The 23,127-nt window shown below is 54.5% G+C and overlaps 1 protein-coding gene across 5 annotated transcripts; it reads left to right on the forward strand.

Moving 5' to 3' along the window:
- Positions 1-902: 902 nt before the first annotated feature.
- On the forward strand, positions 903-21,180 carry PPARD (peroxisome proliferator activated receptor delta). 5 transcript variants are annotated; one of them, XM_075521430.1, is made up of 8 exons: positions 903-962; positions 5,803-5,891; positions 16,856-17,090; positions 17,823-17,974; positions 18,745-18,883; positions 19,479-19,681; positions 19,992-20,442; positions 20,783-21,180. In XM_075521430.1, the coding sequence occupies exons 3-8, from the start codon at positions 16,955-16,957 to the stop codon at positions 21,091-21,093; spliced, it is 1,392 nt and encodes a 463-aa protein (XP_075377545.1). In that variant the 5' UTR covers positions 903-962; positions 5,803-5,891; positions 16,856-16,954; the 3' UTR covers positions 21,094-21,180. The 5 variants fall into 5 exon arrangements, with proteins under 5 accessions (XP_075377545.1, XP_075377548.1, XP_075377549.1 ...); XM_075521433.1 differs by having other exon boundaries at positions 20,846-21,180; XM_075521434.1 differs by lacking the exon at positions 20,783-21,180 and adding an exon at positions 20,566-20,727.
- Positions 21,181-23,127: the final 1,947 nt, after the last annotated feature.

Here is a 23,127-nt window from a genome sequence, read left to right on the forward strand (position 1 = left end):
CGGCGGGGCAGCCCGCAGGCGCTGGGACCGGGTGGCCGTGACGCCAAGGTGTTGTCCCCCAAAAATGGGGGTTCTTTTACCCGGTGTGCGGAACACCAATACACACAGCGAGCAGAGGCGTTTTGTTGCATATTTGCGCAGATACGAGTGTCTGTCTCAAGACAGCGCACCCAGCTTTCAAATTAAGTTATTTATACACAAACCATTAGCATATTCAACTTCCTAATACATATGCAGTGTTATTCTATTAAATGATTGGTTAAAATCTCTTCGCCCGGCATGTAAATTAGTACGCATGCCTAGTTGTTCTTCTTCAACTTCATCGTTTGAGGCGGCGGTACAATTGGGGTAGGGGGCCGGTGGTCACCACCTCCCCCTGCCGGAATTACCTTTCCCCTAGTTTCCTACCTTTTTGGCAGTTCTTCATGGTTTACTAACTGGGCTAGTAATACATCAGTTAAACTTCTGCTTTTGCCAGCCACATCCTGCTTATTAGACAAAGGCACATTGTTTAGGTAAGATTAACTTTCTTGTCCAGCTAGGGTAGGGCAGCAGTGTCTCAGGACAACCCAGTTCGGATCACAGTTTACAATTATTTGTTGTGACAGAGGGGGAGCAGCGCTGCAGACGCGCTCCTCAGGCAGCCCGCCGCCATTTTGCGCCTCCACCCCGCGCTCCCTACCCAGCATGCCCCGCGGGCAGCGCCTACATTTCCCATGAGGCCCCGCGCCCGCCTCATGGCGGAGAGTGTGGTCCGCGCCCGCCAGGGGGCGCCGCGCGGCGGGGCGGGGCGGGCTTGGGCCGTTGCCGTGGTGATGCGGTAAGGACTTCCCGGCGGCGGCGATTGGCCGAGGGGCGCTGGGTATGCGGTGGCGTCAGGGCGGGCGCAGTGACGTGTGGGTGGGAGCTGGGGCGCCGGCGGCGGGGGGAGCGGCGGGCCGGGAGCGGGGCCGCCGCGGGAGGTGAGCGGGGCCAGGCCTGTGGGGAGGCGGGGGGGCTCCAGGGGTGCCGGGGGGCGCGGGGCGGGGGAGGTGGGGACCCTCGGGGGACAGGGGCACGGCGTGGGGAGGTAGGGGTGTGGGGCAGGGGTCTGTGGGGGACGGGGTGTGGGGGGGATAGGGGCACGGGGTGTGGGGCAGCGGGGATGGGGGGTGTGAGGGACGGGGGTGTGGGGCAGCGGGGATGGGGTGTGGGGGGGATAGGGGTACGGGGTGGGGGACAGGGACATGGGGTGTGGGGGGATAGGAGCACGGGGTGTGGGGGACAGGGACATGGGGTGTGGGGCAGCGGGGACGGGCTGTGGGGGGGATAGGGGCACGGGGTGGGGGGCAGCAGGGATGGGGGGGTGTGAGGGACGGGGGTGTGGGCGACACAGGGACATGGGGTGTGGGGCAGCAGGGATGGGGCGTGGGGGGGACAGGGGCATGGGGTGTGGGGCAGCAGGGATGGGGCGTGGGGGGGACAGGGACATGGGGTGTGGGGCATTGCAAACGTGGGGGGATAGAAGGTAGGAGGCAGGGTGTGGGGTGGAGGGGCAGGCAGTGCTGTGGGGAGTAGGGGGCTGATGGGGGCTCTGTGTGGGGCTGGGTTTGAGGAGATGGTGCGTGGGGGCTTTCCGAGGGTGTGGGGTGGAAGGGGCAGGGAGCTCTGGTGGGACGGGGCTGAGCGGCGAGGAGGCAGGGAGGGATTTGGGGGGGCAGTGATTTGGAGGGGGCGGGGAGGGCAGGGACACAGGGGTGACTTTAGGGTGCAGGCTCTCGTTCCTGCTTGGGAAATCAGGGATGTGGCCCAGCCGTGGGAGGCTGGGGGGGACAGTCTGCCTTTCTGCTCTGCCGGGGCGGGGTGGCAGAGGGGGAATTGGGCTGTGGTTTTAGGGTACCAGTGAGGGGCACTGCTGGGGTCTGGGGCTGGAAGGAGGAGAAGCAAGAGGGTCGGGATGGTCCATCAGGGGTGCATGGGGTGAGGCGTTGCTTGAGGAGAAAGGATCTGAGAGTCCTTTTCTCATCCCTCGTATCTCCACATTCTGCTCCTGCTTTCCCTGAGATCCCAGATAGAAGATGTTTACTTTTTGTGCCGTGCTTTTTCCACCTATAAAGTAGAGGTCCTGCCGCCTTTATTAAATAGTGGCTCTAAAGCACTTGAAAGTTCTGCACAAGGTTGCTTGTCCCGCACTGCGAACGCTCGTAGCCAAATGCAGGAAGGTCGTACCTGTGTGCAGGCTAGGTTGAATGTAACTCTTAATTAGCTTTAAAAGCGCTTGTAAAAATCCTAGGTAAAAGGTAAAGGAGCGTGCAGAGGTATGTGGCAGGACCTTGAAGCATGACACCTAATTTTCTTTTACCTCCTGCTTCCCTCCTTTGTTTTGTTCTACCAACCTGTTGCATTTTTTCCTTCCTCGTTGGTTAGCTCCAAGCTCTGTTGTTATAACCAACAAGGATCCTGTTGTTACATTGAACTGTTCCTCCCCAGATGAGTTTTCACCTCCCCTTTTTTGCGGGGTCAAAAGGCCTCCTGGCCTCCCTATAATTCCAAAAGTTTGTGTGCACTGACCATCTCAAATGCTGTTTAACAGCCTTACTGGTTTACGATCAGACAGCCTCCAACCTGTTTACAGAAACCAAGGAATTAAGGTTCAAAACCTATTTACGAGGTAGGTGTGTTTTAGTGTCCCTGGATGGAAAATCAAGGCACAGAGAGGAAAAGCGGCTGAAGACGCAGCTTGGCGGTAGAGCGGGAGCTAATACGTGCCCTCTGTGACCACCCCATCTATGCTTTTCCCAAAGCATCTGTCTGTCATCGACTGTATTGTATCTGCGTGGCTTCAAACAGCGTCCTGGTGTAACTTATCTCAGCCTTGGCCACCTTCCCCTTCAACAGCTGTACTGGGAGGCCTCTTGCACGCGAGGGACGATCGTGCTTGCAGGAAGGAATCGGTCCGTTGAGCCCCCGCGCGTTGGGAAAGCCCCTGTGAACGGGTCGTGGGTGGGCAGAGGCAAGCAGGCTTTGGACGTGCCGTAGGGTCCCGGCAACGTCCATCACGATGACGCAGAGGGATCCGAGCGTGGAAAGAGGATGTTGCTGCGGCCGCCCCGTGAATCGGAGTCCCAAGGCCGGTAGCAGTGTTGATCTCTTGAACCGGTGGCCTGCAGGTCATGGGCCTGCAGCCCATGTCCCGTTTCTCGTTTCTGCTCCGCTTGGCCCTCCTCCCGCCATCTCTCTTCACGCAAACTCCCTTGTTGCCTTCAGCAGAGAACCCCTTTCCCCTCCTGGTCCAAACGTGCTCCAGGCTGTGCTGAGGTGGGAGCTTTCTCCGTGACTTAGCGTGTGTCAGCCAGGGATGCAGGAGGAAGCTCTCAGGAGGGATGTGCCGGCAGGTTCCCTCCGTGCCCGGCTGAGCTGGCACAAGTATTGCCTTGTGTGTGATGGTGGTGGGGCATGCCCTGGCATTTAGCTATAAGCAGGGTGAGGTGAGCCAGTAATTTAGTTTTAATTCTCAGATCTCTGGCGGCAGCAGCAGCAAAGTGCTCTGATCTGCGATGGGAGAGCGTGATTTGTGCGCTCCCCAGCGCGTGATTCACACCCTCGTTGACAGTGTCAACGTTACACTTCATTACTGAATCAGGGATGGGTTTTATTGCCGGTGGAGATGAAGAAACCCCGCTCCTGGTGTGCCAGTGGGGTTGTAATGACTTTATTATTGTTTCTCATAAGGAAGGTTAAAGAAAAACTTTGGGGTGTTTAGAAAAACTACCTTCCGTTTTGGGAGGGAGGGGATGAGAAACCTGCTGTAGCTTTAACGTCCTGCTGTGAAAATGAAGTTACTGTGTGCGGTTTTATGGCCCCCGCTAAAGCAGAGGGCTGGGCGCTGGAGCTGCGCTCCTTCCCTCGCCGGCTAACTTTTGGGCAGGCTTGTCCCAGCCCCTCTGCCTGTAAAGTGAGGGCAATCGCCTTCTTCAAGGGGGCTGGGATTTTTATATCGCTGACCGGAAGAAAGAGCCATCCTGATGCAAACCAGCAGTGTGCCCAGGTGGCCAAGAAGGCCAATGGCATCCTGGCTTGTATCAAAAATAGTGTGGCCAGCAGGACTAGGGCAGTGACCGTCCCCTGTACTCGGCACTGGTGAGGCCGCACCTCGAATGCTGTGTTCAGTGTTGGGCCCCTCACTCCCAGAGAGACATTGAGGGGCTGGAGCGTGTCCAGAGAAGGGCAACGGAGCTGGGGAAGGGTCTGGAGCACGAGGCTGATGGGGAGCGGCTGAGGGACCTGGGGTTGTTCAGCCTGGAGAAAAGGAGGCTGAGGGGAGACCTCATCGCTCTCTACAACGGCCTGAAAGGAGCGGGTAGAGAGGTGGGGTCGGTCTCTTCTCCCAGGTAACAAGCCATAGGACAAGAGGAAATGGCCTCCAGTTGCACCAGGGGAGGTTTAGACTGGATATTAGGAAATTTTACTTCACCGAAAGGGTTATCGAGCACTGGAACAGGCTGCCCAGGGAAGCGGTTGAGTCCCCATCCCTGGAGGTATTTAAAAGCCGTTTGGATGAGGTGCGTAGGGACATGGTGTAGTGGTGGGCTGGGCAGTGTTGGGTTTACGGTTGGACTCGATGATCTTAAAGGTCTTTTCCAACCTATACGATTCTGTGAATCATGTTCCAATGCAAGGGACTGGGGTTATTTTTTTGGATCTCACACTCATGCCCTCCCCTGGATGTACCTGGGCTGCTCGGCAGCATAGGAAACGCCCTTCACGCTCGTGTGAGTGCGCCGGCAGCCTGGGCTTTTGGGGCAGGGGATTTGCTTTCTTTTTTCATCCTCTTCTGAGCAGCTGCGGCTCCCGGTGCCGTGTCAGACCCAGGAGGTGCAGGAGGGCGTGCAGCACGGGGTGGGATTCTCTCTCTGCCCTGAACTTGCCGGCCGAGCTGCCCCTCTCAGCGGGGGGCTGGCGATGCCGGGTTCGTTGCCGGCGCTCGGCTGCCTTGCAAGTCATCCCGTGTTGGAGGTAGCGATAAGAAATGGGGCTTTTCCATTGGGGTAGGAGGAGCAGCTAAACCGGGGTAATATCAGGGAGGGTACTTGGGTTCAAGTAGCATCATGTTCGCAACATCTTTGTTTAATATGTTAGTCCAGTTAGTCTGCATAACTGTGTCTAAAAATAGAACATGTTTTCTCTAAGTCCTCTAGTTCAAAGCCTCGTAAGCCATTTTTTTCCAGTCTTGGTCTCTTACTGCTCTCCTGAGCCTGAAATTCGTACAAGGCTATTTGCAAAGTTATCAGGAAAACCAAGAAGAGTGAATGAACTCTGTTGAATCCTTAAGTTTCAACCACCCGAGAGGGAAGTTCATTAAAGTTGCAGTAACTTTCTGGCAGACTCTTAAAGGTGGATTAAGCAAGCTGAGTAAACAAGCCACCTTATGGCCACCATAGACTTTTTTCTACCATCAACTTCAAGCATTGTCATAAAAGCTCAGGGTCATTGGCCTCTGGTTGCAGGTGACATAAGGCAAAGGTGACATCTTGATGCTCAAAGCCTGGTGAGGGGTTGGGACCATCTCTGTTGGGACACCCGGGAGTTTGCTCTACTTCCCGGTTTGCAGAAGCTGCCGGAGCCCGGGGGAGACGGTTGCGATGGCACGTGGTGGCTGCCTCCCCACGGCGTGAGGGGAGTCACCCCAGCCTATGGTTTCAGCGTGCGGTAGAGGTGTGTTTAATTTTCAGAGCTATCGCTGGATCTGGCACAGTTCTCCCAGCGGCATAAATATCTGGCCTTCAGCGCAGCTGTGGAAATTCGCGTTATGTTCTCTTGCAGATTACTTCGGTTTTCAGCTCTTCGTGCTGACATGGTAACTGAACGGTGGCTTTCGGCGACAGGGAGACGGGGACAGCTGCTCCGGAGAGGTAACCCTTCCCTTTCGCACGCGGGTGATCTACCAAAGCACTTGTCCTACGTATGTTTTTAAAAATTCGGGACAGGGAAGAGCCTAGAAAGTGCAGCTTGCTTTCAGCAAGTTTCACTTTTGTCCATGAGCTTAAACTTCCTTAAATTTCTTTTTAAATTTCGACTCTGTGCCTTGTTTTTGTTCAGTTTCTGAATACGATCTTTATGGATTATGCTTAGGAGTATGCTGTGAGTATCACGGTCTAATCCTGTTCTTCTAAGCTGACGGTTACTGTCAAAGTATAGCAACTTAATATTTGATTATTTCACTGATTTTTACGACTGAAATTGGCTCTTGTAAACTGGGGAGGGCGCATGAGATCAGGGACCATACTTGGGTAAATAATCGCCTAACGATCCGGACACGCGACCTGGCAGCAGTACCGATACCGTCTATCGCTACATAATGCCTCGCTAGGACAAAGCTGAGCGGGTTACAGCCGAGCTGGGACAGGGATTTTGAGGAGGTGGTCAGCACGGGCTGGGGGGGACGGTGTCCTCCCTGCAGACCTCTGAAGCAATGCCCAAAAGTTTTCACTGCGGTTGCCCTGCACCCGGACGCTGCGTGTAGCTTCTAACGGTGCTGTGGTTGTCTGCGCATAGGGGGTGGATTTATTTTTGCCGCAACACGTGTCTAAGGTGTTTAGCTGGACAGAGATGTGGTTTTCTGTGTCAAGTTTGTGCAACTGTTGTGCTGTCTCTGGTCTGGCATTCGAGACTTGGGCTTGCAAGGATCTTTGCAGCGTGCGGAGAGGATTTTGTCATGAGCCACGTGAGGCTTTGCTGATCAGAAGAGCATTGTTGTACAGAATTGCTTACTGATGTTAATGGTCTCCGTCTCTCTAGCCTGTTGCCTGTTGACAAATATGTATTTTTGTACAGTACATCTTGTTTGCCTTTTGGGGGAATATTTCATCTGTGGCTATTGAATTATGAACTGGAAATCTGCAAATTTTCTTAGAGACTGAGGAATTAGCACGACGAGACTCTTGGGCTCCTTTGTGCAGCGGGACCTGACACGCAAATTATTTTTTAATTGCCTGAGATGATGTTACAGTGCTTATGCCTGAAAGGTTATTTGCTGCCAAAACACAGCCTGGCTTGCCCTGCCTATGAAATTTTAGAGATGTTGGTTTATTTTGTGGTTTGTATTGGCTCCCTTGCTTTATAGCAGGATCAACTGCCCTTGCTGATACCCACAGATTTGTCAGGCTGTGTAGCTGCTTTCTCATCAGGTGCTGCAGAGCAATCTCTGCTTTTCTAGAAGTGGCACTATTCAGATATATACTGCTTCTCACTGCTGCAATAATTCTGGAGGCTCTGGGAAGGTCTAGACAAGCGGAAGTGATTTCCACAGTGATTACAAATAAGATTTTTCTGTAGAAGTAATTTCTTTTTTTTTTATTTTATACTCTGAAATGCGCTTGCATTGGCAGAATGCCTAGGAAATGACTTTCCCAAAGCAGGGTTTAGAGTGGAACAACTGATGCCAATATGAAGCTTTTTGGTCAAGGAGATTGTGAAATGCATCTTCCCCAAAATAAATATTTTGGCATGATGTTCACTGGAGCCCTGCTTGATTGCACGAAGGGTTCAGAGCAGAACTGACTCGAGATGTAAATTAGTTTCAGGATGCCTTCTTGAAATGCTCTAATATTCACTGCTACGATCGTAGCATCTGGAAAATGTCTGTGTCCTCCAAGGCTTAGCCAAGAGCTTGTGAACATCTGAGATCGTTTGGGTCAGATCTTTCAAACTGGCTTTGCAAAGGGCTCTGACGTACGTGTGTGTGTGTGTCAGGGTGCTTCCCTCGGGATTCCCGTGGACAGGTTCTGCTCGAAAGTGTGGGTTTTTTGGGGGCTGTGGTTTGCAGGGGAATCCTGGCCAGGGAGGAGGTGGCAGGATGAAAGCACAAGCCAGAAACACAAACATTTCTTGTGGTGCTGGGTCAAGCCAGAGCACATCTCTGAGGCTTGTGGATAGCAACAGCCAGGTAATGTCCATGCTAACCAGAATCATTGCCCTCATGCTGCATTTTCTGGTTTGCCCTGGTCTGGGAACTGGAACTTGAAATACCAAAAACCAGAACATGCACGTTCAACCCCTTAATAGACATGTGGGATGGAGACAGGGAACAGTTCCGGTGGTTTAAAAGGGCAGATGAGCTTTCCTACATGAGCTGATAGGGAAGCATTTCTTTGATGGTCTGTTAAGACAAAGTTTACTTGGAACCATACTACTGCCTAATGAATGTCTCATTAGGAAAGGCTTTGTCAGGCCAAAGAGAGGACGGGTGAGATGGCTTCAAAATAAGCAGTGTTTTGTGCAGTCACCTCGGTGATGCGAACCTAAGCTCAAATCCCTATCCTGCCTGACTTTTTACAAACATTTTTTCAATGCAACTCTTGATTTCATCTTCATGCAAATCTGGAATATTTCTGAATATGCCTAAATCTGCTTTTCACCTTTAAGTTGATTATATGGATTCTGCTAGAGCTGTTGGACCTTGAAAGCTGTTAACCCCACGAGGGCTGATGGTCAGAGACCCACATCTCTGAAAAAAATCCATGGGCTCTCATGTCCATGGGATAGGTGTTATGTTGTGGGACTTAGGGACACAGGGATCTCTGGAAAAGGGTTGTTGGTGAGCATGAGCTTGGGGCTGGAGCTGGTGGAGCCCGCTGAGCTCCCAGCAGCTGGTCGTGTCGGGAAGTGGTAGTCGTTGGCTCGCTGTGTACCTCTGCTCCTCTCTCCGTACCCCCAAGACGGTGCCAAAGGCGTGAGGATGTTATGAAAGGTGCTAATGCTTTGCTCAAGCGTTTTGTTTTCTAGGGGCTGAGGCAGAAATCCAAATGGTCAGAGCACAGTGCGATCCTCTAATTGGCAGAGGAGTCTTGGCAGGATCACGCTGACATGATCGCTGCTCGTAGTATCGCTGCTGAAAACGCAGGGAAACCTCTGTTCCTCCAGTCGGCTCTTGCTGTGTGAATGTGGCCAAAAATAGTAAGGAAACATCGTTCCTCTCCAGTTCCCTAAGAGGGTGTTGAACTAGTTTGTGTTATAACAAAGGTATTCTAATGTTCTCTGGAGTTTTCCGTACGGAGATGGATGCAGTCATACCCGGACTCCCTCACTTTTCCTGCTCTGTGGTTGAAATGGAGATGCAGCGAACATGGTGATTTGTTCTAACCGTTTCGGTGCGTACATTCCCAGGCCCTGCTGAATCATCTGAACTTGTGCCTGGGCATAATCGCTCACTGTCAGCTGCGCCCTGGGATCAGAGCGGCGTGGCTGGTGCCCAGGATATTTTGCTAAGGTCTAGAAAACCAGTAGCACTTTTCTGGGAGTCCAAGTGTAAGATAACAAAACTTACAGGCTGGTGGATTTTTAATTTTTTTCTTTTTTTTTTTTTCCTGGTCAGCCCATGGGATCTAAAATCTCAGTCGCTGCAAAAAGGAGAAGGCTTGCTACTGTTTTTGTGGGCATTTTCCTGGATCTGGGAGCACTGGCAGCCTAGCAGTAAAACTTACGGCCGGCTGCACACACGTGTGTGTGATCCAGAGCGATGCATTGGCCTGCTGCTACTTTTCTACCCTCATCGCTTTTCTGGGGAGCTGATTGCCCCGTCCAAAGCAGGGGTGACGCTTGCTGGTGTCCCAGTGACATTGAGGCTTTCAGGAAAACTAAGATGTGTCCTGGTGTGCGCAGCACTGCCAAATGACGGCCTTACTCACTGCCGCCAGTGCTCCTGTTTGCAGTGACAGTTTGTTCCACTTGCCGCTTTCCTGATTTTCCATTCAAATGCTGCTCTGAGCCTGTAACACCCTGTGCCCACCGTGTGCCTTGGGAAGCGTTGTTGCTGTTCCCGTGAGCTCCTCCCTCGTCAGCCCTGTTCTATAATTACTGATGTTCCTGAAACCAGATCCTTCCACATGTCCTGCTCAGGTTCGGGAGGACAAGGGTCCGTAAGCAAACCGAGTGCCCTGGAGTAACACGCGAGAGGACTTCAGGAGTTTCAGAAAGCATCGGCTTACAGCGGTTCAGGGGGTTCTCTGAGCTGCCAACCTCCTTGCCTTCAGGATAGTAAAGGAAAGGGGAATATATCCCAGACGGCTTCTCTGGCACTTGCAGAGAAGAAGCAGGGATGGGAAAGCTGCGGTGGAGCAGCTGCTTGTGGAGCAGCGGTGGAGGCTGCTGGAGGACGATAAACAGGAGATGCCAGGCTGGCGGCGGGTGCCTACCGTGGGTTCAGAGTCCCCTGCGGACACTTAACCATCTCCTCAGCCTCGTGCAAGCTGTTCTGTGCCTCTCTCCCGGCAGCGTGTACGTTAGGTTTGCAGCCGTGTTCCCAAAGCATTGCCACGGCTTCGCAGCCACCTCTGCTGTGCCCTGGGGTGCGGCGGGGATGATCCTCTCTCCTTACCAGACTTAATGATCTTCTCAAATGCTGTTTCCAGCTCTGAGAAGCCCCGGTGATGACACCTTTCTGGTACCTGCTAATTTCCTGGCTGTGGTCCTCGTTCCAGGGGGTCAGACCCACGTACCCCTCCTGCCCCTGGGCGCTCTGGGCTGTCCCGAGTTGACAGCAAAATACAAATATCGGTCAGCAATTGCCAGGATGAGATGTGCCAGTTTATTTGCTGAAAGTAATCTTGGAAATGCTTTGTATAGGAATGTACAACAGGAGAAGACGGTCACAAGCGGCATGGTGTGCTGACTTGGAGCCGGGGAGGCCAGACTTGCGAGCGTGACTGCAAACAGGTGTCCAAATCCGTAATACGGGAATAAACAATGACACTTGGCACCGACGTATTCCTCTGCGCTTCCAAAACATGCCGTCTCTGTGAGCTAATGCAGCAAGGACAGGATCAGGAAGGAAGCACTGTAAAAGTCCTGGGTTTGGTTTTTTTTTGTTCGGTGGGGTTTTGGTTTTTGGGTGGTTTTTTTTTTTGATGATGAAGGAAATGGAGGTATGGGGGTTCACAGAATTTGCTGAACGTCACGAAGCAGGACTTCAGGTAAGAGCTAACAACTGCTCAGCCCTTCACTGCCTGCCCTGCTGTTACCCCTTCTGCAAAAGGTAGCTGCCTTTTGCAGGAAAAAAAAGGAGCCTGGCTCATCAGAGGCTGAAGGGGGCAGGGAGTCCCTCCGCTGGAAGGGTGCGTAGGGATGATTCCGGTAGAAGCATTAACCCTCTCCCAGTATCTGCCATCTCAAGATTTTGGAGCGCATCTGAGGCATGTGTGGAGCTGCTGAAGCCAGCGATGTCTGCAGCTCCTGGAGGACGAATTGAAAGAGAAGAGCAGCCTGGCAGACCCCCCCCTTTCGCACCTGGTTGTGAGTTCATTGCCCAAAGTCTGATTTGCTTCTGTGTCTGCGATACCTCTTGCTCTCTGAAGAAAGCCAGCACAGGTGAAAAAGCAGGAAATTCCTTTGGGAGCAAAATACCGTGACCTGGTTTTGGGGACAGCATCAATGGCGGTACAAAAAGAGAAGAATCCAGCATGTTTTGTAACCTTTTTAACTTTTTTTTTTTTTTCCTCCCCCCGTCAGTGTCCAGGAAGTGTGTGAGTTAAAACATGTGGTAGATGTGTGATTCATGTTGGCAAGCCTGGCTGTTCAAGGCAAGCGAGGGAATCTCCTGCACCCTCTGTCACATGTTCCTGAGTAATTAGCAGCAACACGGTAATAGCAGCTCTGGCAGCACCCTGCTGCTTCGTCGGCTGGGCTCGTACTTGGTGAAACGCAGATCGCCTGCACAGAGCAGCGTTGGAGAGAAGATCATGGGACTGGACTGGGGCATGGTGCAATGTCTGAGCAGGTGCTTCGAGGGGAAAATCTGGCCCTGAGTGTCAGCGCTGGCCAGGGCTGCGTGGAAGGGCTCTTCCTTGCTAGCTCTAGGAGTTTATTTCTGTGTGTAGCCTGCCTTGCGGCCAAGACTTTGAGTAAGGGAGGAAGCACTTGGGTAGTCAGTGCTGTTGAGATCTCATTAGCTAATGAGGGGGTGTGTTGATCTTTCAGGAACAAAAACAAACATGTTTTCAATGTTTGTCTCTCCTGTTTTGTGCACTTAGTTACCTTTCCTGTATTGCAGCATCTACTTAGCTCTTATTCAGCTTTTATTAGTAGTAGCTGATGTGTAGGAGGAGGAACAGAAACTGGTATGTGATCAGCAGATATCGGAAGCAGTGACACAACCCAAGGGACATCTGCAAATGATGGCCAACAAGCTGCAATCTTTTTCTTTTATGGATTCAGTTCAGTTTTTGTTTGTGGATTCAATATGTGCTGCATGTCACAGAAAGCGCTGCCATACAGAGGGCTGAGTTCTCATCTCACCCCTTCCAAAAGGATTCACTTCTGTTGACTGTGAATTTGGCTAATATTTTTGTCCAGAGGAACAGAAATGCAAGCCAGAAGTGCTCCCATAGTAAATTGGTTTCCTTTCACAATTCCTGGTGACCTCTTTTACAGTAACTTGAACAACTGCTTTGAGCGGATCAGCTCTGTGATTTGGCCCTTAGGTTTGGACCTTTTTTTGGCACTTTGCCTTGCCTGGAAACTCCCATCTTCCAGGGAGGGGTCTTGTGTGGTGACACTCCAGACTGCAATGGGGACTTGGTCAATCCCATCTGTATAAATATATTAGAAACAAACGTATGTTCTTCTGGAGGGAAATGGGGGCGGGCGTCCTCTCTCCACTCCCGTGAGCATGCCAAAATTACCTTGTTTGAGCTCACCACCAGCGAAACTACACCTGGTTTAAAGATGAGGTCCTTCTAATTACGAGCACTTCCTTGCTCTTATTTTGTGGCTGTCTGGCTGCCAGCACCCGGGTGTCTGTGTTGAAACGCACGTCCCCTTCCTGTGACGCTTCGCTCTGTGTGTGGGACTCGAACACTGGTGAGAAACCGGGCTTCTCCGTCACATCGCCCCACCACCCCTCCTGCGCACGGACCGTGGGGAAACGGGCACTTCCTTGCTGGCTTGTCAGCTTCTGCTTCTCTGAACTTGGCTCCAGGGTTTACATGCTAATCAGCGGCGAGGAGCTCTCGGGCCAAAAGAGTACAAGCTGCAGGTTGATGAACTGGAGGCTGGGATCTTGGTCAGCTCCAGAGAAGTACTGCCTTCTTGCAGGGGGTCCACGCTGAAGATTTGTCTCCTGGTAACTTTTGTTCCTGGTTTTTTCCTCCTCTCGTTGTGCCGTGTGTCTTCCCCCCCATTCCTGCCGTATGGTTTAGCTTGGCATAGATGCCAGCTCTTGCTCCTGGTAAAGATAAACCTGTTGCCCACGCTGTTTGCAGTGTGGGAGCGGGGCAGCCAGCAGGCATCTGCCCGAGCCCGGAGCCAGCAAACCAACCCACCCTCCGCTGGCTGCAGGCTCCCGGGAGGGAGGCTGCTGTCTCAGCCAGGGTTACCGAAGCTCCTTGGAACGGGGATTGAGGCAAGGGCAGAGCAAGTCATGAGATGCTTGCCCTCTTGCTCCTTCCCATCCTGTGGGAAGAGGAAGGGAAACAGCTTGCCGGATTCTCCGGAGAAGCTTAGGAAGGAATTCACAGTCCCTGTCCTCATTTCCATCCTCTCTTTCCATCGCTGCCCTGTGACAGCTGCTGAATGGAAAAAGGGGGTGGCTATGCCGGGCAGGAATCTCTGCCCTTCTCCCTGCAGCTCGAAGCTTGTGTGCTGTGCTCTAGTGGGTGGCTTTTTAGCCAAGGACAGGAGACCGAGTTATCCCTCCTCTGGCTCTGCCCTATTGGCAGCTGGATGTGGAGGCACCGAAAGGATGGAGAGATCCTGGGGTTGAGATGGGGCCTTTGGCCATCCTCTGCCATCCACACAGCCATCCCCGGTGCCATCCTGCAAAGGTGCGGGGCTGCAACAGCCTGCCCATGGCCGTGCTGGCAGGGCAGGTCCCTCCTCGCGCTCAGGGGGACAGAGTTTGGACAAATCTCTGGGGAGTTCCAGCTGCCCAGGACACCCCACTCTGAACCGCGGGGCTCGCAGGGGAACGGAGGAGCGCCTGTGAAACCTCGACAAATCTCCGCAGTCTCTGCATGCTGCCACGCCGCTGCCCCTGGCCCGGAGGAGAGGGCCGGGGGTCCGCATCTCTCCGGGGGCCCTGCCACGCCGGCTCGCTCCACGCCGGGGTGCGCAGGCACGGCCCCTGCCCTGCCTTTCATCCAGGCGGCGGCTGCCTCGGCCTTTCATGTGCCGAAGGCAGGGGGTGCAGCCTCCCATGTGAAATCAATCCCTCTTCCCCCCTCCTCTCCCTCTATCTCTGTTGTTTAAAAAACAGGGGAAGGGCTAAGGGAAAGGCAGGTGTGCAAACAGCTCTCGCAGCTTCCCTCTGCCCAGGCCCCTGTGCTCTTGGCCTGCAAGGAGGTATTAAAACAGTACATTCAGAGCCTTCTGGTAAAAGCTTTTCTCTCTTTGGCTCTCCAGCCACTCTCAAAGGGTAGGATCCGAATCTTCATCCTTCCCATAATGCCTGTGTGCTCATGGGGAGCCTTAGCTGGAGCCCGGCGTTGCTGTCTGTGCGCATTGTGCCCTCTGCTTTCCCCCTTCTCAGGGCTGCACGCCTGTCTCTAACCGGGCCGACTCCAAGCACAGTTTTGGGGTTGCTTTGGTGGGTTCTGGGGAGCAAGCTGCATGTCACAAACTCACTGCCACCCCGGGAGTACATAGTCCTGAGTCGACCCGGCAGATGGAGGACAGCATGCCAGGGATGCAGCTGAAGGAATCTGCCCGCGTTATTCCAACGGCAATGTGCCATGAGGCATCTATGCAAAGCAGAGGGCTCCGTCCGCACTGAGTTTAAAGCAAGTGGCCTGTGCTGGATGCCAGAGACAAAGGAGGGCTAATAAGAAGCTCATTAAGCTGCTGCTGAATGTATTTTTCACTGTAAACTAGTTTCTCCTGCCAGAAGCTTCCCCCATTAACTGCTCTTCCAGGCAAAAGCATTTTCCTGATGTTTGTACATTCATTTATATATAGCCTTCAAAACGATCAAGCTCGTTACCCTCCATCTCCGATGAATAGGTTTTCCTGCCTGTGTGCCATGTCCCACCGCGTGGGATGTGTGAGAGGAGGCCAAGGATAACACAGCCCTTCAATGGTCCCTTAGTGCTCTTGCGGAGGCACGGGAAGGGAGCGCTCTGCCCTTGTCTAAGCACCCCTCTGCCTGCTCCTGCTGTAAAGGAGAGCAGGGCAGTCGTGCTTGCTAGTTGCCTCTAACGTACCTCTCCTTGAAACAAAGCCATCTGTCCTGCAGTCTGAATTCCCAGCATGGAGGGGAAAAGCAAACCCTCGCCCGTGGGAGACCCGGGGTCCGGTGCAGCGCCGGCTCCGGGGGGTGACTCGTGTCCTGGCTTTGCGACGTGTTTGCGTTCGACCTCCTGCTTGCAGGTTTTGTCCTCTCAGCTGCTTGCTTGATCTCGCAGGGAGCTCTGACCTTGCTTGGCGCTGACGGCTTTCCAGTGAATCCAAGGAGCCGGCTGCGGCTCAAGTTCAAAGTGCTGGGCATGAGGGTCTGCTGCGGGAGGGAAAATGAGCCCAGGGAGTCCTGGGTCGCTGCTGCCCTCCCCCTGCAAGCCCTGTGCTGTGGCATGGGCTTGGGCATGGGTCGCAGGCTGTCCTGTTGCTTGGGGGTTGCCCTTGTACGAGTCCCTTGCAAGTAGCTTGCTCACTGCACTCTAATGAGGGCTTGAAGATGCTGCATCAGATTAACTTGTGCCTGCAAATCGAGGCTTTCCTGGTGGAGGCTGGATTTCAGTGGCTTTTCTGATGGATATTTCTCCACTTAAAAATAGCTCCTTTAAGGAAGTGGGTGCAACTCTACATAGACTGGGCTTGAGATATTAATTACTGACAAGAGTCAGTTTAGGAATCAAGAGCTGGAGGTAAACGAGCGCCGGGATGTTGCAGCGTGAGCTGGACACTCGGGTGAGATCCGGCATGGTTAGGAGGGAGGTGGCAATGGCTCTGCGACGGTCACGGTACCGACGATGCATCGCTTGCACGGCTTGAGTTTTTTGTGGGCTATTTGGGATGGACTAAGGCAAACAAGGAGCGGAAGCACACAGCGGGGAGGACGGGGCCGTTCCTCCCACAGGAAACCCAGGATTAAGACACTAGCTGGATTGTGCGGCCATCGCGATCGTGCTGCTGGACCCCGTGGCTGAGCACGGCCCGGCAGCTGCGCGGAGCAACAGCAACACGTTCAACACTGCGGCTCTTGGCAGAGGAGCTGGAGCCAGTTACAACACGACGAGTGAAAATAAACACTAATGCTGTAACTGGCAGCACTGTAACGGGAAAGAGCGTGAGTGTGGGGGATGGCAGGAAGCCATCAGTCTTGCAGACGGCTCGCACAGGCCAGGGGCTTTTGGCCACTGCCTGCTGCCGCGCCGAGCCCTGCTCCCCCAGCATCTCCCATCCACGGACATGGAGCCTGATGAGCCGCTGCCCTCGATCCGAGCTCTGCCTTGGCTGGGTGGGGATGGAGGGTGAAGCCAGCCCTACCTTAATCTTTCTGGTGGTGTTGGCTCTGTCAAGCCCCGGCCTTGGGTACCACCGTGACGTCCCAGGGCGCTGGCGGCTCTGGGGGACATTGTCTGAGGCAGTGTTTCTGCTATGGACTTGCAAGCTGGGGAGCCCAGGTCCCTGGGTGGCATCTGGGCTGGTTTGTGGTCTGGGCTTTGTCTGCTGGGCTTTAAATATGATTCCGGTGAGATTTTGCTTCCTTGAGTCCTACAGAGTGTTTATACCAGAGTTGCAAAGTGACCTTTAAAAGGCCCCGGGTTCTGCTTGTCTCCCTGGATAAGGAGAGAAAGCAGAGCAGGACGAGCGTGGTTACACACCACCCTGCTGCTGAGACGCTCTGCGTGCAGAGCTGACACCAGGCGTTTCTCCCTCTGTCCCACAGGCTAGCAGGAACAGCCTGGTAGGGTCCATCTCGGATAGACGCGGATGATGCCAGAGCTATGACAGGGATTGCAGTCTTGGCACTGAGGGGTGATCAATTATGGAACAACTACAGGAGGAAGTACCTGAGGTCAGGGAAGAGGAGGAGGAAGAGGAAAAGGCAGTGATGGTGGCAAGCAGACCCTCAGACCCAAGTGGAGGACCAGACAGCTCGCTGCCTTCGAGCAGCTACACAGGTGAGTAGAGCTGCAGGAGCTCGTCTGTCCCTGGAGCATCCAGGCATCCGCGTCCTCCGGGCAGCGTGCTCAGCTGCAAAGGGCAGATGACCTGCCCGTGAATGGAGTTTGGCTTGTTTTAATCTCTTCCCTTTGTGAAATAACGCATCGAGAGCCAAGCTATGGTGGAGAGGCTTATTTCTTCCTCTGAGGTCGTTGCACAGCCGTTGGCAGCGGGTTGGGAGATGGAAATTAAAAGGACAGGCAGGTAATGTTGTGCCCCAGATGGGGAGGACTCTCAGGGGGCCTGAGAACACTTCTCTGGCCGCTTCTTGAAGTCGTCAGTGCAAACTGATTGTAGGAGCTGGAGGAGAAGGTTTGTTGCTGCTGAAGAGGCTCCTCCAGAGCCCCGGCCGTTCCAGCCGGGCAGCCCTGTGCCAGCCGCCTGCCAACTGGGGATTATAAAATTTGCTGGTTGGGTTTCATTGCCTAGACACGAATGCCAGAGGGAAGAAATCAGCATTGATGTGGAGTCTCTGAGCTGCTGGGCACACTGGGGCACTCTTGGCTCCGTGCGTGGCATCTGCCTGCAGCCAGTGCCTGATCTCAGAGGTTCACTGCCCAGATGCAATGCCAGTGGCAGGCTGGGACAGTGCTGGAAATCCCTCCTCAGCCCCATGGCTGGAGGAGTTAGACGCGACGCTGGGCTTGTGGCTGCTACCCGAAAGGACGTATTCCTTTGTGTGTTTGCAGACCTTTCGCAGAGCTCTTCTCCTTCCCTGTCGGACCAACTGCAGATGGGCTGCGAGGAGGCGGCCTTGGGAGCGCTGAACGTGGAGTGCAGGGTCTGCGGAGACAAAGCCTCGGGGTTTCACTACGGCGTGCACGCCTGTGAGGGCTGCAAGGTACGTACGCCCTAGGGAGGGCTGGGTTCAGCAATGCCAAGCAGAGATAAGACCCCAGGGAGCATGCCATCTCTTCAGACAAGCAGGTTTGCAGCAAAGCAGGGATGCAGGATTGAGTGATTATAAAAAAAATAATTTGCAACCTGTCCAGAGAGTGTGGAGTGTAGAGGCAGGCACACAAATACTGTCCTGGGGGAGGCACCTGAGATGCGTACGGCCCAAATCTTGCCCCACCATGCTTTGTTTTGTAAGGCAAATCCGTCTGTCCCCATGGGGACTCTGGCTTTGCTTTTAAAGATGCTTTCTGTACTGCAGATCAGCAGTGAGCTGTGTGTTTATCCCCCTGGGATCACTGGCCGCAGCTTGGATGTGCCTCTGAAATTCTTTCCCCCACAGCAGATGCCAGCGGGGCTGCCTTAGTGGCCCAGGTCCTGCCAGACATTCCTGCAGGCTGGGGCCGGCCCGCAGCTTGTTCCTCCATCCCTCCCTGCTGGCTGCCTGCAGTATCACACACGCGGTATCCGGCACCGGACCGCGGGCTGCCCTGCACAGTTCCTCCTCTGCAGCCCCCTTCTCCCACTGCAGGACCTCTCCTTGAGCTAGAGGCTCTGCTTGTGTCAAAGAGACCCCGGGCTCCTCCTCCCCGCCCGGCTGAACCTCCATGAGGCTCCTGGGGATAATAAACCAGCCCGGTCCAAAACCACAGGTGCTAACACTGCTGTTCCCTTGTCCCCCTGCTCCGCGTCCCCCTCTGTGCCACCTGCCTGCAGGGTTTCTTCCGCCGGACGATCCGCATGAAGCTGGAGTACGAGAAGTGCGAGCGGAGCTGCAAGATTCAGAAGAAGAACCGGAACAAGTGCCAGTACTGCCGCTTCCAGAAATGCCTCTCGCTGGGCATGTCGCATAATGGTGAGTGTCACCGCTGTCCCACAGGCCTGGCCAGCTGGGTGCCACGGGGCCATCTGCCCTTCTGCGAAGGGTTTGCACGGGGAGGCTGTATGTAGCTTGCTTTATCCCATGGCTCTCTTCTTGTTTGGGGATCATCTTTCAAACCCAATGCTTTGAGTCTTTAACTCTTCATCCCTTTCTTCTGTACAAGAAGGGGCTGTTCGTTCCCACCGTGCAGGCTGGCTGTTGGCACATGGCTGTCCCTTACAGGTTGACCCAGAGGGAACTGGACACACAGATTGCTCTTCTACGCTGGGATTTTTAAACTTCAGGTGTAACCATCTTGTTCCTGGCCAAGCAAAGGTGTTTATGTGGGAAGCGGGGTTTGTGCGAGAGCCCAGAGGAGCAGGGATGGGAGCTTAGCGTGAGGTTGTGTTGGCAAGGGCTGGTTCATGAAGGTGTTGATGCCAGAGGAGCTGCAGCCCTGGAGGAGCATCGTGTTGGCGTAGCTGCAGGTGTTCACCAGCAGACCTCTGTCTGCGCTGGCAGAGCAGGCTGCTGCCTCCCTGGACGCGACCCCAGGAGTCCTGACCCATCGGTTTTGCCCCCCCGACAGCAATCCGTTTTGGCCGCATGCCGGAGGCAGAGAAGAGGAAGCTGGTGGCAGGACTGACGGCGAGTGAGATCAGCTGCCAGAACCCGCAGGTGGCCGACCTGAAAGCTTTCTCCAAGCACATCTACAACGCCTACCTGAAAAACTTCAACATGACCAAAAAGAAGGCGAGAGGTATCTTGACCGGGAAGGCCAGCAGCACCCCAGTAAGTTTCCTCCCCAGGGCAGGCGGGGTTGGCCATGAAACAACATGGGAGGCTGTTCTCTGGGAGATGCTGCACATCTCCCTCCTGCCGTAGCTGTTCCACATGCACCAGTTCCCAGCTGCGGCCAGGTGGGCTCTGCACGTCCTGCCCCTCACTGGGAAAATTCCCAGTGCTCTGCAGACTTGTGCTGTTGTGGGCGGATGCGGATTGCTCGGGCACTGACAGGCAGACAAATGTGAGCGTCCTTGGCAGAGCTGGTATCTCGAGTCCCCGCGGCAGGTTCCTAACTGCTTGCTTCTTTTTCAAACAGCCTTTTGTGATCCATGACATGGACACCTTGTGGCAGGCAGAAAAGGGGCTAGTCTGGAAACAGCTAGTGAACGGCATTCCCCCTTACAAGGAGATCGGGGTGCACGTCTTCTACCGCTGCCAGTGCACCACGGTGGAGACCGTGCGGGAGCTCACGGAGTTCGCCAAGAGCATCCCCAGCTTCTTAGGCCTCTACTTGAACGACCAAGTGACTCTGCTGAAGTACGGGGTGCACGAGGCCATCTTTGCCATGCTGGCCTCTATCATGAACAAGGATGGGCTGTTGGTGGCCAACGGGAACGGCTTCGTGACTCGTGAGTTCCTGCGTAGCCTGCGCAAGCCCTTCAACGAGATCATGGAGCCCAAATTCGAGTTTGCTGTGAAATTCAACGCGCTGGAGCTGGATGACAGTGACCTGTCTCTGTTTGTGGCTGCCATTATCCTGTGCGGAGGTGAGCAAGCGCTCTTGGCCGTGCGAGTCTCCGGAAGAGTCCTCCTGTACTTTAGAGGTGGTTGGGGCTGGGCTGGGGGAGCTGAGCTGCAGCTGGCTCTGAGATCAGCCAGGGGTGTCTTAGGGGGATGAGAGAAGAACTGAACAGTTCCAAAACCAAAGCTTCTCCGTGGCGGTGACACCTAGCAAGCTTGGACCAAGAACAAGGAGCGCAGAAGTGGCATCTCCTTCTCATATGCTGCTGTGGGATATGTTGTCCAAGGGCACGTTTCTCCCCTTGTGTAGTTGATGAGGCTGGAGTCACGGTGGGTGGGTTACAGTCCCCGTCTCCCTTTCCCCAGCAGGAGCATGTGCTTTGGAGGGCTACACCGTAACACTACAGCTACCATGCTTCCTCTCCACAGACCGTCCTGGCCTGATGAACGTGAAGCAGGTGGAGAAGATCCAAGACAACATCCTGCGAGCGCTGGAGTTTCACCTGCAGTCTAACCACCCGGATGCCCAGTACCTCTTCCCCAAGCTGCTGCAGAAGATGGCCGACCTGCGGCAGCTGGTGACGGAGCACGCCCAGCTGGTGCAGAAGATCAAGAAGACAGAGACGGAGACATCTCTGCACCCGCTTCTACAGGAGATCTACAAGGACATGTACTAAGGACCTGTTATTTATGAGAATGAAGCCATGGATTCCCATCAAGACTCTTTGTACAGAAACAAAGAAAACCTTTCCCCATGTCTTCCATTTCTTCTACTGGAAACTTTTCTACGTGACCCACATACGGTACATAGGGCAAGATGCTGTAAGATTTTGCAGCCACCACCTGCTAGGCCAGGGCTTCCATTAACACACACTAACAAATTTACAAAGGCAAATCATAAGCTACTGTTTCCGTTACTACGGGCCAGCTCTTCAGCTGCTCCCCGGGGCCTCTGGAGCGGCCGGCCGGTTTACATGGCCCTGACGATGGGGTTCCTGCGGCAGCTTGGGATCGGTGGGGGATGCTCTGGTCATTAGGAGACCTGAGCGTGGTGCGGGTATCCGGCGGGGCCAGCAACAGCACTTACAGTGTGTCTTTATTTTCTTTTTTATGTTGCACTCTGAAGACGTAGTCCTGAGCCGTGAAGTCTAGGACAGTGTAATGAAAGGATGTTTCTCTCTTTCCCAAAGAAAAGCCAGAGTATTTGAAGACGGGTAGGGCTGTCCTAGCAGAGACCCTCAGCTGCAGCCCCCCCCTCGCTGCGCGGCCTATTCCTGTCTCCCAGAGGGACTGTGTGATCTCTGCCTTCCCCCGAGTGCGCTGTGGGAGCCCTTGCTCCCGGTACCCCCGTTTCAGAGGGAGCCTGCCCCTCGGCACGTCAGTATGAGAGAGGGAGGGAGGGGGAGGGGGGAGGAAAAGGGTTTGACTCGTAAAAATTTACCTTCAGAGCAGAGGCCAGAGCCTGTTTGCTTCCCCAGGCTTTTCTGCGCAGACAGGAGTTACCAAAAAGGGCCGGGGGCAGGCCTGGGACTGGTGGGTGTTTAGGTGGCAGGGCTCGCAGCTTCTCCTGCAGCTCCCTGGCCAAACCCCGGGGGGCTCTGGGGGTTTTGCAGGGCAGTGCAGGCAGCAGAGGCTCCCCGGCAGCACGGCTCCTGTGAGCACCCGAGTGAGCAAAGCCTTCGGCAACACGAGCGAGGGGAAAGCAAAGCCACGGCCAGCCCACCGTGCTCGTGATGCTGAAAGGGCACTGACCTGTCTGTTAACTGCCCTGCCTCAGTTTCCCCTCTGTGAAGGGGAGCTGGGTTGTCACCTGCTCTCTGCTCGGAGGGGGAGCGCAAGGATGAATTAGTGCATTGGTTGCAAAGAGCTTTGCAGTGTAAAACCCAGTGTAAATGCCAAGTATTTATAAAAGGGGAGGGAGAGGGTGGGATGCTCACAATGAGCAGGAGCTTCCTGGCGAGCGTGGCCGGCTCGGGGAAGCTGCCCTGCCTTCTGCCGCCATCCCGAGTGCGGGGACAGCTCCGGGGTCTGCCTAAACCCAGAGCCGTTCTGGGACTTTACCTCGTAACTTCTCACAGCTGTAGTGAAAGGCCACGGTGCTGCCAGCGCCCAGGACGGGACCCCAGCGTGGGGGGGCTGCGTCACCCGGGCTCTGGGAGAGAGGACGGACCCAGGAAGGGCTCGGTCCCCTCTCCGGATGATGGTGTCTGACCTAAGCAGCAGCACATACCCGTCTGCAGCTCGTGGTCCCGTGTGTCCCAAGCAGCCTTATTAAAATACTGATATTCCCAAGGAGGGGTTGTGGGAGCAAATTAGTTGGTTTTATTTCGTTTTCCTCCTCTTCAGGGTAGCAGATTTCCCTGGTGCAATAATTCCTTTAAAACCCGAAGGGGAAGAGCGCGGGGCTTCCCCTCCATGTCACAGGGCTGGCCGATCCCAAACCTGCCCCTCCTGCTGCCCTCCAGCTCCTTGCCGTGCCTCAGTTTCCCTGCCCTCTGCCCGCCCAGCCCCTTCCCCTCCCTACCTCGCAGGGGTGTTATGAATTACCGTTTCTAAAGCACTTTGAAGCCCTCTCGGGGAAGGCACCGGAGACGTGCGTGAGCTGGACGGAGCCCGGGGGATTTGTCCTTCCCGGGACTCGCGTGCTCATCACCTGAGGAACTTTTTGCTCTTCCCTCCTCGACAGTATAACAACCCTCAAACTGAAATGT

Source organism: Mycteria americana, chromosome 20 (assembly GCF_035582795.1).
Source record: "Mycteria americana isolate JAX WOST 10 ecotype Jacksonville Zoo and Gardens chromosome 20, USCA_MyAme_1.0, whole genome shotgun sequence".
Classification (NCBI taxonomy): Eukaryota; Metazoa; Chordata; class Aves; order Ciconiiformes; family Ciconiidae; genus Mycteria; species Mycteria americana.

What these genes read in the sequence shown, in the direction of transcription:
- PPARD (XM_075521430.1), top strand. Translation starts at nt 16,955, where the DNA reads ATGGAACAACTACAGGAGGAAGTACCTGAGGTCAGGGAAGAGGAGGAG. An exon ending in GCTGGGCATGTCGCATAATG is followed by an intron (nt 18,884 to 19,478) that starts GTGAGTGTCACC and finishes CCCCCCCGACAG; the next exon opens with CAATCCGTTTTGGCCGCATG. An exon ending in TGCCATTATCCTGTGCGGAG is followed by an intron (nt 20,443 to 20,782) that starts GTGAGCAAGCGC and finishes CCCTTTCCCCAG; the next exon opens with CAGGAGCATGTGCTTTGGAG.